At 50.2% G+C, this 18,138-nt stretch overlaps 1 protein-coding gene across 1 annotated transcript in view; it reads left to right on the top strand.

Annotated features, from left to right (window-relative positions):
- MYO18B (myosin XVIIIB) overlaps positions 1-18,138 on the top strand; it is a gene marked incomplete at its 5' end in the record, with an annotated part of 230,771 nt that overhangs the window by 125,758 nt on the left and 86,875 nt on the right. Inside the window, 3 exons of the mRNA XM_036277288.1 lie at positions 3,405-3,515; positions 6,768-6,872; positions 15,294-15,446. Coding sequence (XP_036133181.1) covers positions 3,405-3,515; positions 6,768-6,872; positions 15,294-15,446 — 369 coding nt within the window. The remainder of the gene's footprint in view (positions 1-3,404; positions 3,516-6,767; positions 6,873-15,293; positions 15,447-18,138) is intronic.

Here is an 18,138-nt window from a genome sequence, read left to right as displayed (position 1 = left end):
CCTTCATGTACCTGCTGCCGTCACATTCCACAGTGTTTTGAAAATGTGCTCCATGCTGTTCTCCCCATTAGGATACATGTGTCAAGGAGGCAGGGATTTTGTTATGATCTTGTATGTCAGGACGTCTGCGGAGCCTAGAGTGAGGCCAGGCGCAGGTGATGTTACCCCATAGCTGACATTCCCTGAGCACTGTCTGTGTACCAGACTCAGCCCGAAGCTCTCCCGGGTCATCTCCTGAATGATCCCAGGGACCTTATGTGGTGAGATGTTAGCACTGATGCTCCAGAGGCAGAGGGGTGGGCAAGGGGCGGGGGTGGGATTTGGACTACGCAGTGCCTTGAACACCTACTATGTGCACGGCACTGCATACTCTCAAGGAAGACCGGAGCGCTCGTCTTTGGGAAATGCAAAATAACTAAGGGGAAGAAGGCAGGAAAATCAAATACTCTACTACCAGCATGCTCAATGAAGTATCAAATGAATATTTTATTCATCTGCTTGTTTATATGCCCACCTCATCCCATAAAGAATTCAAGGCAGCTTGTAAGATGTATGCATAACACAATAGAAAAAAATATTATTAGAACGATCCGAGCCAGAAAAGCACAAATTAAAATAGATGCCGAGGAGGGGAGGGGACAGTGTATTAATATACAAATATGCAAAACATCTTCTGTACTTACATGTGTTAGCTCTAAAATTCCTGGTGGCCAGAGAGAAAAAGGAAATGTGAGTTACTACCTTTTATTATCCCCACGATAAAAACACACCGGTTTTTCAAGGGGAAGGAAGGCTTTTCCTGATGCTTTAGTGCTAAAGGAATTTCTCAGGTGGGATTGCATAAGGAGTGATTATTTTGAAGAGGTTTTAAGGCTGGGAACCCTTTTTCGAGAAAATCTGACTAGGCAGTGTAAATATGTACAGCGGGGAACTCTGAGCACCTCTGATGAAGTGGGGGGCGGGGGATTGGAGGTGGGGGAGTGGGGTTGGAGGTTGAATGTGGAGAGTGTGGGGGAGCTGGGGTGCCAGCCCTTGCTTCTCACTTACCCCCACGCCATCAGGATGGGTCCTGCTGAGTACTGAGACCCAGATGTGGCAGATGCGGAGGGACAGAGTCTGGAGCCGTTCAGAAAACAGCTCCTTAACTCAGCAGGCAGCCGGCGTTTATTAAGCATCTGCTTTGTGTCACGCACCGTGTAGTTGCTAAGGATGCAGCTGCAAACGAGCCAGATGTGGTCTCTGCCCGCCCACTGCTTACAGTCATGCTGAGTGTTATGGGAAAGTGTAACCCGCAGATCTGGTCTTGGGAGCCCTGTGGGGGAAACAGTCAGGGAAGACTTCCCGCAGGAAGTGACATTTACCGCAGCGGAAAGCTGAAGGATCAGTGGGCTGACCAAGAGAATTCCAGGCAGGAGGAAGAGCTTGTGCGAAGGCCTGGAGACAGGACAGTCAGGTGGTGTTTGAGGAGCTGTGATATCACCCCACGAGGGGTCCTCGAGGCAGTTCGGGCTGTATGATCTCAGGCAAACTCTCTGATTTCTCTCACTTCAGTCTCCTCATCCGTACAAGGAGGTCGGAGCCTGGTCAACCCCCTAGTTCCCCTCAACCCCGTGAACCTGGGAAGGTTCATGCAGGAGAGGGAACATCTGTGTAGGACATTAAAGGGCATGGAGGGTAGCTCAGCATCACGTAACAACTGAGTCAAGAATAAAGCAAGCCCTTGGGAAAGTTGTGTTAACTCTTTAAGACACCACTAGGGGACCGCTCAGTGCTCGGAAGCAGAGATGTAGTCGGGGAACCTCAGGGACCTGACAGTTAACGCTGCTTCCTAAGTGTCCATCCTTCCCGCCCCAGGAGGCGAGGCTGGCTCAACACTTTCATTCATGTTTAGCCTCACCCATAACTTCCTACTGCATCGTGCCCTTGTGGGCACCCGGAGATATTTATTGATTACAGTCTAGCACTTTTTCTAGGGGATTTTATGTTAGCTCATATAAGCCTGACATAAATGGTATTGCAGATGTCAGGAGTGTCCAAGAGGCTAGGGAAAAAAATGAAAAAGAAATATTTTATTTACTTGCTTCAGCTCCTCATTTTGGATTATCTTCCCATAACCTCTGTCATTTTAAAGACGGCAAGGAAGGAGGTTGACATTTAAAGCGAGTGCATTTTATGCCAAGGACTGGCACAGGGACTCTGAAATACACGTTCCTTTGCCTCTTCACCTCAGCCCTACCCGGCAGAGAATGTTATCGACGTTTTCAAAGACCACCATGTTTTTTTCTCAGCTTAATTTCCACATTGGGGACAGTAATTGTAACTTCTGAACGCCTGGTGTGATGCGAGATACTGGGGCAGCCTGGTGAAGAGTTGGTCAGAAAGACTTGCTACAGTGTAACCCATGGTGTCGAGTTCCAAGGGTTTCTCGACAGCCCAATAGCATGAAAGAGCACAAAGAAATGACAGCTGAAAAGCGTAGGTTCTTGGGCCCTCTACCCTGGCAATTCAGATTCAAATTCAGATTTGACCTAGGGCAAAGCTCTGAAATTTACGTTTTAAAAAATGTATTCGGTCATTCTAATGGGCCACAAAATTGGAGAAGCAAGAGCTTGGGTCAGTCTCTCAATTATCCAGTTCAAGAAAGTGCGACCTTGAACTAGAACTGGGGCCCATGACGGCTGCCTTCGATGTCAGAACCTCATATACGACATCGCGTGGTTTCAGCGTCATTCACAGCTGTGCCCGTTCTGAGCAAGTGTTGCCGGGTCTCATTTATGAACTGAGCCCTTCCTGGGAACACAGGTCCTATCAAGGCAGGCTGCCTGGACCTGCTTTCTGTTTCCAAAATAATGGGGAAAGAGAAAGTAATACCGATGTGCCTGGCACTGTGCTAAGTGCTTTACATGGACCAATCCATTTAACTCCCACAATAGCATTCTAAGACAGTTGTTTTCTACAGAGAAGGAGACCTGATCAGAGACAAAACCGTTTGATGTAGCGTGTTGGGCCAGTGAGCTCCCTCTCCCTATCTTCATAAATTAAACTTCATCCTACGAGCCATCCACTGACCTATCCACCCATCCAAAAACCCAGCACTGATGTCTGCCCCAGGGATGATGACGCGTGTTTCATCTTAAGGGTGTTGAGAAGGATTCTGAGGCTCTATCTAAACTCGGCAGAAGAGAGTATGATTGATTAGCAGTGTTTGTTATGGCCACGGAAGGGGGGTAGAAGCAGCATTTGGGCTGTTTGTCTACAGTTCTGACCTCCCTGGGTGCCTGGGGGGAGAACGTGACTCTCACCCACGCACTCCCACCATGGGAAATGCGATCGGAATGCTGCGGGTGCGTGGAGGGCGGGGGGGTGGGCGAGGCTCACCTTCCTGTGCTGTTTTGCTGCCCCAGCTCCGCCAGCGGTTTGAGCTCGAGATAGAGCGGATGGAACAGATGCACCAGAAGGACCGCGAGGACCAGGAGGAGGAGCTGGAGGATGTCCGCCAGTCCTGCCAGAAGCGGGTGCGTCAGCAGCGCGTCCAGCTGCACATGGCGACCGGGTGGGCCCCGCCCTGGTTCCCTCTTCCTTAGGGTGAGGTTGGCTGCAGGGCTTGGGGACAGACGCTTTCTGCAAACACCTGAGACCTTAGCTCCCTAAGTGCCTTCACGGGTGCTGGAGCAAAAGTACCTATCTTAAGTATGGCCCAGAAACTTCCAGAAGCCTCTGGAACTGTCCAGCATAATCACCCCAAGATTTCTGCCAACAGCCCATAATGCCACGTGACCGATGCCTCAGGTAAGGACTTGGGTGTCTCCAGGAGCGCACCTGGCTCTGTCCCTCGCAACTGAAATCATTGCTGTCATTCTGCCCGGGTGCTCTGCAGACACTTCAAACAGCGCACAAGAAGGCAGTAAACCCTTGAAACCTCACCACCCGGAAACCGTCATTATTACTATTTCTCAATGTTCTTTCATCCGTCTCTCTAGATACACACACATACATATTTGTCGAGATAGCGTTTTGCCTGAAGGGGTAAGATTGATCTGGGACCTGCTATTCCCTCGGCAGTTTGTCCTGGGCCTCCTTCCATGTCAGTAAATACAGATCTAACCTACAGCCGGTGTGGCTCAGTGGCTGAGTGTCAACCCATGGACCAATAGGTCGTTGGTTCGATTCCCGGTCAGGGTACAGGCCCAGGTGGTGGGCTTGATCCCCAGCAGGGGGCGTGCAGGAGGCAGCCGATCGATGTTGTCTCTCATCAATGTTTCTATCTCTCTCTCCCTAAAATCAATAAAAAAATAATAATAAAAAGGAAAAGAAAAAAGTTGCTCACCATAGAGCCACGCTTCGATTGATTAACAAGTCTCCTGAGGTTGAACACTTGGGTATTTCTGATTTTCTGTTGTTACCACCAATGCTGAGCCAAATAGCCCTATAGATACACTGACTGATACGAGTATGAGACGCACGCTGAAAGGGGAGCTGGTGAGAGCTTGGGGGTACGCCCCACTTAGCAGGTGTTTCACTCCAGGGCTTCTCCGGGCCTTCCGTAGCCTCGGGTGCACTGTGACACCCAAGAAAGCCAGCTTTGCTGCTTCGTTTGGAGTCGCAGGGGTTGGATCGAGTCCCAGCTCCCTCCACGACCAATGCAGGACTTTTGAGACACTGCATAGCCTCACGAACAGCCTCACTTCTCCCATCTGACATGGGGATCCTAATGGCTACTCTGCAGGGTGACAGCGAAGACTCAGGGAGGTGGCAGATGTGGAAACATTGCCCAGTTTTGTACTGTAAGCTTTGTTTGGTGAAGACTGAACAGCAACTCTGGGTTTCTAGGCAGCCAGGGAGCCGGCTTGGTGGCTAGGATTTGAACCTAGGTCTGTCTGATGCCAAAGCCCAGACTCTTAACCAAGACACAAGATATTTTTTTTATTTTGCAAATGTTTGAACTTATGAAAGGCCATTTCAGAAGCACAATAGAAGTCAACCTTGGGCAGTGCTCCATCTCTTAGCACTTCCTGCACAACGACGTGCCAAAGGCTCTGATAAGTTCTGCACTGAAGACCCTGTCCACTCAGTGGTTCCCATAATTATTCTAGCATGTATTCCCCCCCTCCCACATCATACCTGTGAACACTGTGTGGAAATATTCCATAGGACACACTCCAGAAAAAATTTGCCTTGCTTGATGTAGAGTTTTTATTATTTTGTATATTTTTTCAAAATTTATTTTAGCTGTTCCCATCTTTGTTCTGAAAGTGACTGTGAGCAGACTGCCTTATATCTTTCTTAGAAGAAAGTTTTCAAATGAACTTGCTTCATTTCAATCACTTTTTTCTTTCCCCTCCATGGGTCAGGAGACAGAAGCCCTCAGTCCCTGCCCGTGAGCCCTCAATGGAAGGTTGAACCATTTCTGGTGCATTTCAAGAGCGCCTCTAAGCATGAGGGGGTGCCCTGAGCCAGGGCCCCAGTGAGCTGGAGGTGTGACCCCAGCCTTCCTGAGGCTTTGCCGAGGACAGATTTATAAAGGGAGAGAGTGAGGGCAGAGAAAGGCGTCTTTCTCCTTATGACAGACACTGACATTGACTTCACATCTCGGGACTGCTCTGCTCAGTCTGTCTCACCGTGGCAGGAAATCAATCGTTAGCAACCTGAGTGGGGGTGCTGGTGGCTGTCTGGAGTGGCAGGTGGAGCTGGGGCCAGGAGACCGACACCTAACTTCTCTTAGCAAAAGCTAACTTAAGAGTATGCACTTTGGAACCTCTCTGCGACTCAGTTTGTCCATCTGTGCAAGGGGGACACCGAAGGTGCAAGGTACAGAGGGAGCATGAAGGGGTGAGACCACATATGTGAGAGAGGCTGATGGGGAAGAGGTGTGCAAGGCTGGCGGTATTCACTCCCGCGGGGAATGCCTGGCTTTGCCGGGTGATTGCTGAGAAATCACAGCCGACTGTAAATTAAGTGAATTCCTTGTGGCCACATGTCTTGTTCAGGCTGCTGTAACAGAGCATCATAGACATTTACTTCTCACAGTCCTGGAGGCTGGGAAGTCCAAGACCAGGGTGTCTGGTGAGGGCTCTCTTCCTGGCTTGTAGACAGTCACCTCCTCATTTTAGTGGAGAAAGACAGAGGAAGCCAGCTTCTGGCGTGTCTGTTCTTATAGGGGCTCTCATTCCATCATGGGGGCTCCACCCTCATGATGTCATCTCAACGTAATTACCACCCAGACGCCCTACCTCCACATACCATTGCACTGGGGGAGGGTTTCAACAGGTGGACTTTGTAGGGACACACACATGCAGTCCATAACACCAAATAATTTCAAATGCAACTTTTTTTTACTGCATCACTATATAAATATAGTGTATTTATATGTTTAATAAGGGAGGTGGGTGCATTCAGAGTCGTGCAGAGCCTGAAAAACAGTCAGAGTGCCAAGACTTATAAATATTCAAGCTAGGTCAGGGCATAGGAAGGAGGCATCTGTCAGGGACCGGGTAGGGAACTGGGGGATGGGGCGTCATTCACAGTAAAGACCGGGGCTCCCCGTCACTGACCAGCTCTCATAGTTCTCTGACTCCCTAGCCCTTCAGCTCCGGAGTTCTCCGACAGAGACACCTGCTTCTGAGCACGAGGGCAGCCTTTGTGGAACCGGGTGAAGGGCCTTGAACTCCATCCACATCCCCTCCTCCTGGGGAGGGTCCCGGCCTCGGGGAGCTTGTCCGGAGGGAGCTCATTTCTCCGGTACGCGAATCTGCCCTTTGTGCCCACAGCTCCGCCAACTGGAAATGCAGCTGGAGCAGGAACATGAGGAGAAACAGATGGTCCTCCACGAGAAGCAGGATCTGGAAGGCTTGATCGGAACCCTCTGTGATCAGGTGAGGAGGGGGAGCCGCCAGCAGACATCTGGGAGCACGTGCTTCCTCCCCGGGCCTCAGTAGAGAGGCGGATTCATGGGGAGGCCAGCTGGAGGGGCCCTTAGGGCAGCCAGGCCACCCTCTGCTTCTACCGAGTGCCCTCCTCTCCACCAATTGTGTCCCTGCCCACACTGGCTCTGCAAGGGGGACCTTCTGGGTCCACACACAGCGGTGTCCTTAGAAGAGCCCCGGGGACTAGAGTGGGTGCAGCCAGAGTGAAGACGAGGCCCCTGCCTTCAGCAGCTGTTACTGAGAGTGGGCAGCCCTCGCTTTACTGGGGCGAATGAGAACGGCCCTGTGCGCCCAGCTGGCTTCTCGCGAGAACAAGGCCCTGCTGGAGGCAGCCGGGCTCAGAGTAGGCAAGTGTCACTTGGCACCCTAGCAGGGCCACTTCTGTCTGCACTGCTTTGGGGAGCTGGCCCACACTGCCACCTGGGCTTCTGGCGAGCAAGCCTCGTGGGGTTGTTGCCGTCACTGTGTATCAGAGTTCTCTCCACGGCAACGGGGTCCTTTTCAGCCACATTACTTTCTGTTGTGGGGGCTGTCCCTGCGCAGTAGGGTGCTGAGCGGTGTCCCCAACCTCCACCCATATATGCCAGTAGTCCCCCTCCTGGCTGTGACAACCAGAAATGCCTGCAGACATCGCGAGATGTCCAGTGCGGACAGCTCAGCCCCCGCCTTCCCGGAGAAGCCCCGTGAGTGGGGCAGCTAGCGGAGCCCCGAGCCAGCTCCTGGCTTCCGCGTGGCGAGGACCGGCGCCTCCATCCCCCAAACAGTCGTGTCTCTGCCTGTGCTGCTGCTGCGGGAACCCCAACACTGGAGACAGACCCCTGTGCTGCCGCGATCTCTGCTCACGTATCATAAATGTGCCTTTTCATGTATTTGCTTAAAATGCACTCATTGTCTTTTATATATATTTTTTCTTTCTTTTTTTTTTGGTATGTGCCCCTAGCGGGAACCGAATCCGGGACTCTGTGGTCCGCAGGCCGATGCTCCAACTGCTGAGCCAAACCGGCCAGGGCTGCACTCATTGTCTTTTAATTAGTGATGATCTTGCCATCGTCCCTCCCCCCAGCCACTCGCTTATTCACAAAGGAAGGGGGACCCACTTCCAGCGGCCATCCGAGCAGCCAGGCCTTAGACACAGCGGCGCTCATTATGTATTCGAAAAAAACGACAAAAAACAGCCGGAATCTGGGAGAAGGACCCACCACAGCAGTGGGAGGGCGTGGGAAGCAGAGAGAATCAGCAGGAAGCTGCGTGATGCCCCTTCTCTGGAGTTCCTGGTTCTGCAGCTGAGCAGGCTGGGCTCTCGGGTTCAGAGGCGCTGAGGTCCTGGCCCCTTGGCGTCAGCACCCCGAGCACAGCCGTACCTGGCTCCGGGTCGGCAGTCAGGAGCCAGGGGGAGCCGGCTGCCTTCAGGTCCGTGTTGCCCATCGGAGAAAACAGAGCGGGCAATCCAGGAAAGGCAGGTTAAAAAAAAAAATTTTTTTTCTTTATTGATTTTTAGAGAGAGAGGAAGGGAGAGGGAGAAAGAGATAGCAAGAAAGATCAATGAGAGAGAGCAGCGATTGGCCGCCTCCTGCATGCCCCCCACTGGGCATCAGGCCCACGACCTGGACATGTGTTCTGACCGGGAATCGAACCGGAGACCTCTTGGTGCATGGGTCGATGCTCAACCAACCAGGCCAGGGTTTTATAAATACTGCTCAAATTAAAGAAACTTCACAAGCAAAGAGAACTTTAAGTTTTAAAAAATGCTAATTTTGAGTGAGTCAGCAAGCTGGAGCCTTCCAATAAACTACCCCATTCGATCGTGTATATATATATTTATATATATAAAATTATTAAGACATTTGCTGAACACATGGAAAAGCAGAATGACTCATGTAATTGCTGTTTGTGCACCGAGCACCCAGGGTTCACATAAATGAATATTTCGCCCATATTTGATTCAGATATTTGTAAGGAAACATGACATTTGAAAAGCAGTCGGTGGTCCCTTGGTTTGCACTCCCAGTCTCCCTCTCCTGTGGGCCCCCCCATCCCTCTCTCCCGGAGGAGCCCCTGTCCTGAGGTCAGAGTGGGAGTTCTCTGCATGTGCTTCGACTTGGACCTGGACCGCGGGCAGCAACCTGGTTCTCTGCTCCGTCTCCTCCGTCCCTCCTCCGCCCCTCCGTCCTGTTTCCGAGATTAGGCTGTGGGAGTGCAGGCAGCCCTCATGCCTGCGTTCTAATTGCTACACAGTATACATATTGTAACACTCCATCCTCTGTTGGTGAGTGTTCAGGTGTTCAGTCGTGCCCACTCCAAGACACAAACTTGCAGTGCGTGTTTTTATGTGTCTCACCAGGCACAGGCGGGTTTCTCCCGGGTGTGCAGCCGGAAGGGGAATTGCCGGCTCTGAGGTCGGTCTCATTTTGGAATTATTAGGTATCGCCCAAGTCATTCCCCAAAGTGACTGTGACAGTGTACACTGTCGCTAGCAGGATGTATTTATTATTGTTTTTTTTTTCCACTTCTCCACGTCTCTGCTAACATATGGCACTGACAGATATTTTTAAAATGTTTATCAGCCACTGAGAGTTAAATTGGACTGCCTGTCCTCTCGTCCCTCATTGCTGGGGCCTCCGTATGAGGGGATGGGAGAGAAGACACAGGGCTTATCTTCCCTGCTCCCCTGGACAGAGATGCTCCTCAAGTCGCGTTGCTCACCTGACATTTGCAGTGTGTGTTTGCTAAGCAAATCTGATCAGGTTAAGTCGGTCTTCTGCTTGTAGTTTCCAATATTTCAAAAAATATCTGGTTGTTGAATATTAGCAGATTTTTTCTTCCTGCGATTGTTGGTAATCCTATGACTGGTCTCATTTATCTGTTGATGTCATATATTATAGTTTGGATATTACAATGTATCCTGTTAGAGTTCCCAGACAAATCTGAGTCAGTCATATGCTTTTTGATTCATTCATTACTCTTTTGAATTGCTAACATTTTTCAGGATTTTTGAAACTGGGCTCATGAGAAAGATTGATTTGTAATTTTATTTTCTTATACTGTCTTTGTCCGGTGTTATACTAACCTCATAAAATGAGCTGGCAACTATGCCTGGAATCATTTTTATAAAATTTGGATTCTGCAGTTCTTGTAGGTTTGATATAATTTACTTGTAAACCTATTTGGGCCTACTTGCTTTAAGGAAGTAGGGTGAACATTTTGGTTGCTATTTTGAAATAATAATTGAACACAAATTCAGATGGTATCCTCTTCCTTATTGAGTTTAGATGTTGACTATGTTAGCTCGCTTCCAATATTTCTGTTCTATTTAAGATGCTTTATAAAGTACGTTTAAGGTCATATATTTATCTCAAATTGCTGTGTTCATTCCACCCTTACATGCTAAACATTTTGTCATATCCTTCCTTTAACCTGTAAGTTTAGAAATTGAGTGTTAAATTTATTAATATTTGTGATTTTCTGGAATAACTGTTTACTGTTGATTTTTAGTTTCATGTCGCTTCGGACACATAACACGATAGAATGTGTAACATTTATTCATTCTTTAAAATTGCTGAGATCTCTTTGCTGTCTCAGTTCATGGTCAAGTTTAATAAATTATTTACTGGAAAAGAATCTAGCTATTTTTGAGGCATAGATTTCTATGCATGACAAGTGGTTGGAGCTTGTTAATTTTGAAATTTAAATATTAGAATCAAATATAAAATTATAAACCATAAAGAAAAAGTTTAAGATATGATATTTAAAACCACTTTCTGTTCACTTTGGTTTGGTCTGTTTGATCTATTTCTGGGAGAATCCTGTATAGTCCCACTATGATTGCAGTTTTATCAAGTTTGGCTTATAATTCTGTTTCAGTTCCCCCTTTATATATTTAGAGGTTATATTTTTAGCTGCATCTAAGTTTATTATGGCTTTATTTCCTTGACAGATTATAGGTTGTTCCTTTGATTATTATATGGTGTCCTTCATTGCTTAGTGAATGATTTTTGCCTTATTTTATTTTGTTTGATTTCTTTTAGTTCACCTGCAAGATCTTTTTAAATTATGTTGTTTTCAACCGTTTTAAATGTGTAAGGGTGTGTGTATTTCCTTTATACTTTTTAAAAAAATTATTATTATTTTTAATCCTCACCCGAGGACATTTTTCCATTTTTTGTTCAGGTAGAGCGGGAGGGAGAGAGAGAGGGAGGGAGAGAGAGAGAGAGAGAGAGAGAGAGAGAGAGAGAGAGAGAAACATCGATGTGAAAGGGACACATCGAGTGGCTGCCACCCGCACAACCGACCAGGGCCGGGGACAAACTGCAACCGAGGTACATGCCCTTATCAGGAACCGAACCCGGGTCTCTCAGGACTGCAGGCCGACGCTCTAACCGCTGAGCCAAACCGGCCAGGGCTCCTTTATACTTTTTAATCCACTTTTAGTCTCTTAACTTTTCATAGGATAATTTAATTCATTTACATTTATTATAATGACTAATATATTTGAATATGTTTCTATTCTCTTCTTTTGTGTTTAGTACTGGTTGGTTCATTGTCCCTTTTCTTTGCTTTTCATTTGGCTACTTTTCTGCTTTTGGGTCGATTGATAACGTATTCTATGATCACTTTCGGATCGATTGATGTATTCTATGCTCACTTTGGCTTTACTGCTGATTCTAAAGCTACAAAGCCTGTTTCCATTCTTTGGCTAGTCACCATCTGTTTTAAGATAACAACTTAATTATACTTTTTTTCCTAAAATACTCTAGTATTTAATTTTCACAACAATGCTGTGGGATAGGGATTACTAGTTCCTACGGACACATGAAAGAAGCAAAGCAGGAAAAGGGACCGCAAATCGCCCGCGATCTGTAGATTGTTAGTGGCCCAGGTGGATTTGAGATGCGGTGTACGTGATGTGAAAACCTGCATTTTGAAATCAAACACCATGCGGCTTCAAGGTGATTAAGATCTCATTGAGTGGAATCATCCTTTTGTGGACCCTCATGTCTGATGATGTTGTAAGTCAATCCAGTTCTGCCGTTAATTTGCTGCGCAGCCTTCGGCGACGCACATTCTCTCTCCAGACCTCCATTCCCCCACCTGAAAAGTGGCTGGATTGTCCCCAACAACCGTTCCAGGTCATATTTGTTGTTTTCTTTTTTTTCTTTGTTGATTTTAGAGAGAGAGGAAGTGAGAGGGAGAGAGAGAGAGAAACATCGATAAGAGAGAACATTGACTGGCCGCCTCCTGCATGCCCCCCACTGGGGATCGGGCCCACAACCTGGGCATGTGGCCTGACCGGGAATCAAACCGGCGACCCCTTGGTGCATGGGTCAGTGCTCAACCCCTGAGCCACACCGGCCAGACCCAGATCATATTTTTAAAGTGCTGAGAGAGTTCTTTGACTATGGACATTTCACAGCAGCCCCCAACAGCCTGCCTTTATTATGAATGGCGAAACCATGGAGGTTTGACCGGAGTCTCTCACAACAACGCTATACATTATTTAGATTTATTGGTTAATTATTCACCAGTTTTATCTAAATGTGAATCTTTGTGCTGTAAGATGTGAACGCGCAGAATGACATTTATTTCCCATTAACCTAATGAGCCCTTCCCCCCATTCCTTTCCTATAGCAATTCATTATAAATGACTGGGTCCGAGGGTTGGCGGTGAACTTGTGCGCAAGGGCCCTTCTGGAGAGGGGACGCGGCAGCATTTGTGGGGTTGTTCTGGCAGAGAAGAGGGCAGAGTCTCAGCCGCCCTTCCTGCACGGCCAGGAGTGTACCTGTTGCCCAATTGCCCCCTAGGAGAGTTGAGGGCACTTCAGGACGTGTGCCGAGTGGGAACAGACACAGAACTAAGGAGGGGTCCGTGCATGCTGCGGGAAGGCAGTCGTGGGGCAGGGCCTGGGCTCAAGTGAGTAAACTGGGATTTGGGTTCCAGCAGGCAGTGAGCGCAGTGGTTAGAGACTTGCATTCTAATGCTGGGCTGCCTGGGCTCAAACCCCTGCAGAGCCGCCACAGGACCTTGGGCAGCTCACCTTCCCTCTCCGCGTCAGTGTCATCGGCTGTGCCTCCGTTCCCCCGACAGCACATACTTAAGAGCCCCACACAGCTCAGAAGACATGCACCGGCCTCAGGTGGCCTCTCCCTCTGTGACCTGCCCCACAGCCTCACGCTAACCACCCAGAACAGAATACGCAAGACCGTTTCTCCGCCCGCCCTCTGCTCAGGCAGCGCCTCCCCCTGCAGGGTCCTTCCCGACCTCACCAGGCTAGGTCCTGCCGACCTCACACTCCCCCTGGTCCACCTCGTCCTGGCCTGGGCTCCACGGTGCCCCTCGGCACCTCCATAACGCTTTTTCTTCCCACATCACATGTTTTATGGAAATGACCTCCCTTGCGGTCAGAAAAGTGAGGCTCCTGTCCCAGCTCTGCCGCTTATTGCCGGCTGTGGGATCTTGGGCAAACGACTCCATCGCTGAAGCTTCCCTTCCCTCGTGGTGAGCGGGGAAGCAGGGTCCGCAAGCCGAGATCCGCGGTGAGGACTCACTGGCTCCTGTCCGCAGTGTTCAGAGCAGTGTCTGACCCTAGCCGCTATACGTGCGAGCTACTACCACTTATGTAAAGGCAATGACGATAATAATAATAATGTCCGTTGTTAAGAGATTGTCACAGGAGTTCAATGTAATGACATGTGACAAAGGACCTGGCACAACGCCCGTCCTCAGCTCAGCAGGTGAGAATACGAATATATATGTATAATGCATATTCTATATCATATATCATATCATACCATACCATATCATATCTGTAATCTCCAGCATTCATAACTTAAAGCAATCTATCTGAGGACAAAGAAACTCTATTCTAAGAAACGACTCACCCGAGCCAGTTTGGCTTATCAATTAGAGCGTCGGCCCGTGGACCAGAGAGTCCTGGGTTCAGTTCCTGGTAAGGGCAGGTACCTCGGTTGCAGTTTGTCCCCGGCCCCGGTTGGGGTCGTGTGGGTGGCAACCACTCGATGTGTCTCTCTCACGTCGATGTTTCTCTCTCTCTCTCTTCTTCTCTCCCTCCCACTCTATCTGAAGATAAATGCAAAAGTGTCCTAGGGTAAGGACAAAAAAAAAAAAAAAAGAAAGAAAGAAACGACTCATTTTTGAAAGGCTGGGAAACGGGAGGTGGGATGCAGAACCCGAAGAGGGCATTCCAGGTCGTCAGACCACACGCACCGCCCTCAGGATCTGCGAACCTCAGCCCGCAGAGTACGTTCCGTCCGTCGTCATGTCCGGCTTCTGTGGTCTCAACGCGGAGCGTGGGGCTTTCTAACCTCTTCTTTCATAGACAAGGACACTCGGTTCAGAGAGGTGACCTAAGCCAGCCAATGCTCCCGCTGCTGGCCGGGGCGAGCCGGGGTGTAAGCCTTGGCCACCTCATTCTGAACCCACAAGCCTCTGGAACAGCTCAGGGCGTGCTGAGCCCCGGAGGAAATGGCTGTGCTCGGCCCAGAGCCCCAGAGCCCCGGCGGGTTGAGACCGAGGCCCAGGGTCGAGGCGTCGGTGTCCCCATCCGATGGCTGGGGCCGTGCTCTTTCCTCTGGTCCCCTGCAGAGAAGGGCACTGTCGGCTTCTTTCAGAGATGTGAGCTTAGTGTCAAGTCAGCGCTCTGTTTTCGGGGAGACTGCAGTCCCTCGGGGGTACCCGTCGAGCCCCTGCATAATTCTGTCTCCCTTGGCGGGCAGTTGTCACCCTCCTGGTGCCAAGTTCAGGATGTGGCTTCAGGATTCTGGGGGAAGGAATGTGCTCGCCTCTGGGTAAGCTCCCTCTGTAGAAAGTGACCTGGTCCGCCTGTCCTTAAACTGGCAAAGGGGACCAGCTCGGGCCGGAAAAGCTGGATTTAGACTTTCAAAAGCATATACCATTTAGTGATGTGTAATGTACATGCAGAGAAGTACGCCATATCCCATCCATGCAGCTCAGCGAATTTTCATAAATTCATAAAACCAGCGCCCAGATGTGTAACATTAACACTCTCGGAAGCCCCCCGCCCCCACTCTCTCAAGTCCCTACCCCTCTAGGCTAACTGCTGTTCTGACCGCTGCCAGCAGAGGGCGTCACCTGACCTGTACGCTCTTGCAAGGAGAAGTGAGTCAGGCATTCGGCTACGCACACATTTAGTTTTCACAGCAGCCGCGTGTGCTTGATGCTGTTCCCATTTTGCAGATGAGGAAACTGAGGCTTGGGGGGAAAGGGTCTTGTTCAAGGTCATGCAGTGAGTGGCAAGACCAGGATTTGAACCCAGGGAGCCTGATTCCAGAGGACTTGGACCCTGGCCGCTGCTTTGCTGTCTTAACTCATGAGTACGTTCCTTTGGCTTCTAGATCGGCCATCGGGACTTTGATGTGGAGAAGCGTCTTCGGAGGGACCTCAGAAGGACTCATGCGCTATTGTCAGATGTGCAGCTCCTTCTGGGGACCATGGAGGACGGCAAGGCATCGGTCAGCAAGGAGGAGCTGGAGAAAGTGCACAGCCAGGTGGGTGTCTCGGGGTCCCCTTAAAATCGGGCTGGGGAAGTGTTGCAGCCACTGGGGAAATGGCTCTTCCTCCCGGGTATGGGCGTGGTGCGGCGCTGACCTGAGGGGGGGCGTTGCCAGGGCTGGTGGGTCACATGGAGGTGGTAGATGAGGAGGAGGCATTTGTAAATGACTGAGGACTCTCGTTCCCGTCTTCAGGGCTGAGACAGTGCATCTTGAGGGCGTGGGCCGATCAGGGCCCTGGGGCAGAATGGCTGAGTGCAGCACACGCGTGCCTTCACGTGCGCCTGCATTTGCACATATGTGGGAGCAGGCATTTGTAGCTGTGTGCGTTTGTTCATACACGGGAGTGTGTGTTTGTAGGTGCATGTATTTGTACGTATGCATGTGTGTGCGTGCATTGACTACCAGGGCTGGGTATAAAACTAGCAGTAATAGTGCTAATAATGCAAAGTCTATTTCTACCAACACCAGTAACAAATAATAGCCGTTCGACTGCCTGTTGGAAGGCTGCTGATAGTGATCATGAAATGATGTTGGTCACACCGCCACCTATACAGGATGTCGCACTGAGTTCTCAGGAGAGCTGAGGGAGATGAGGATCATCAGCTCCATTTCACCAGTGAGGTGACCCACCCACAGGCACACAGCTAGAAAGTGGCAGAGCCAGGATTGGAACCCAGGTCTTCAGGCCCCACCATCCCGGCTGCCTCAGAGGAGGTCTAGAGAGGCAGGCTTGAGGGCGGATGGGAGGTGAGGCCGGGCTGGAATGAAGACCTCAGGACACGTGCTGGTGTGGCCAGTGCCAGGGGCAGGCAGTGTGGTCCAGGGTGGCAGGTGCTGAGAGGTGTCAGTGGATCAGACCCCATAGGGTGACGGGAGCCTTTGGGAGAGAGGTCCCGGAGCTGAATGATGCAACAAGGACTCAGGGTTTGGAGGCTCAGAGTCCCGCTGGGGGTGTTTTGCCTTTGCATTTGATGTTACCCTAAGTCACGCACCTTCCTGGGATAAAACATGGGTGCTGAACCCAGGTGCGGTGAGAGGAAAGGCCTTCTGTCTACCTTCACCACCTCACCTTCTCGGAGGGTCGCCATCCCTTCCTCCTCCTGCTCTGGCCTTCTACCATGTGGCCAGCGGCTTTTCCGTCCTCACAGAATGTTCTCAGGAACGTAGATGGTAGTCTGTCCTTTCTGGACTGACTCCCGAACAAAACTCTGCTCTTCCTGAGGGCAGGAAATCTTTGACTCGTGTCTGATGACACCCACCCCGTCCATTGCACACATACATGCTGAACAAAAATGCCTTCCTGTTGGATTCAGTGGACTCATTCTCCCCATTTGACAAATGAAGAAACCAGGGAACAGAGAGGGTGAGGGATTTGCCCAAGGTCACACAGCCTCTTACAGGTAGAGCCAGGCCTCGAACCTATGTTCCCAACTCAGTGCTTCCCTCCTCCTCCTGGAGAAGTTCACAATTGTCCGCAGATCCCTGGGAAGGCAGCGGGAGGCAGCAGAGTCTGTCTGGGCTCTAGAAACAAGATCTAGGGCTTCTACTGCTCCGTCTCTGGTGCCAGTTTCCCATCTGTAAAATGAAAGGATTCAGCCCTGGCCAGTTTGGCTCAGCGGTTAGAGCGTCGGCCCGCGGACCGGAGAGTCCCGGGTTCGGTTCCTGCTAAGGGCATGTACCTCGGTTGCAGTTTGTCCCCAGCCCCAGTTGGGGTCATGCGGGTGGCAGCCTGTTGATGTGTCTCTCTCACATTGATGTTTCTCTCTCTCTCTCTCTTCCTCCCTCTCTCCCTCCCACTCTATCTGAAGATACATGCAAAAAAATGTCCTCAGGTGAGGCTTAAAAAAAAGAAAGGTCTCAGGTAGAGATTATTAGCTGAAGTAGAAAAGCTTTTGTAAAAAAACAAAAACAAAACGCATTCCAGCCTTGCTTCAGATGTTAGCAGTTGGTCTGGGAATGTCCCTTTCCCGCAGGCCCAGCCCAGGGCGCCGCTCGGCACTTCCTTGTCGTGCCCGCCTGGTCTCCTGGTCTGCCACAGTTTCTGAGTCTTACCTTGTTTTTCCTGACCTTGACGGTTCTGAGGCGTCCTGGCCAGGTATCCTGTACAGTGTCCCCCAAGTGGGGTTTGCCTGATGTCCTTCTCAGAATCAGCCCAGGTTTGTGGGGTTCTGGAAAGAACACCCCAGATGGGCAGTATTGCTAAGGCAGAAGACACATAAAGACCCTTCTCTCTTGACAATTCTCTGATGCTTAGCAGTTTCCTCAATCAGCGTACTCTCTTCTGGGGGGGGGCGGGGGGCACCCGTCCTGGCTTGTCCAGACCGTCCTGGTTTTGTTCTGTGTCCTGGGCAAGCCCTCAGCCCCAGGCAAACCAGGACAGTTGGTCACTATTCTCCCTTCTGTCTGGCCAGGCGGGTGGAAGACCTAAGCCTCTTGGTTGGCCTCAGATGGGCAGAGATGTCCACGCTCTCGGGCAGGGGTTCATGCAGCCCCCTTAGCAGGGGCACGGGCTCTGCCTGTCTCCCACCAAAATAGTCCACCCAGGCCCGCCCTCCCCACAGGTGAATGTTCTTGAAAAGGAATCACGGTGGTTTTGTTTCCTTTTCCCCCTTTTTTTCCTCCGTATTCACGAGAATTCTCCCTCTGCTGGGTTAGAGTGTGTGTTTTTGGAAAACAGTGGTTTTTA

The sequence above is a fragment of the Molossus molossus genome, unplaced genomic scaffold (assembly GCF_014108415.1).
Source record: "Molossus molossus isolate mMolMol1 unplaced genomic scaffold, mMolMol1.p scaffold_m16_p_22, whole genome shotgun sequence".
NCBI classification, from domain to species: Eukaryota; Metazoa; Chordata; class Mammalia; order Chiroptera; family Molossidae; genus Molossus; species Molossus molossus.
The sequence above is the reverse complement of the archived record's forward strand: the minus strand, read 5'-3'. Positions and strand labels throughout refer to the sequence as shown.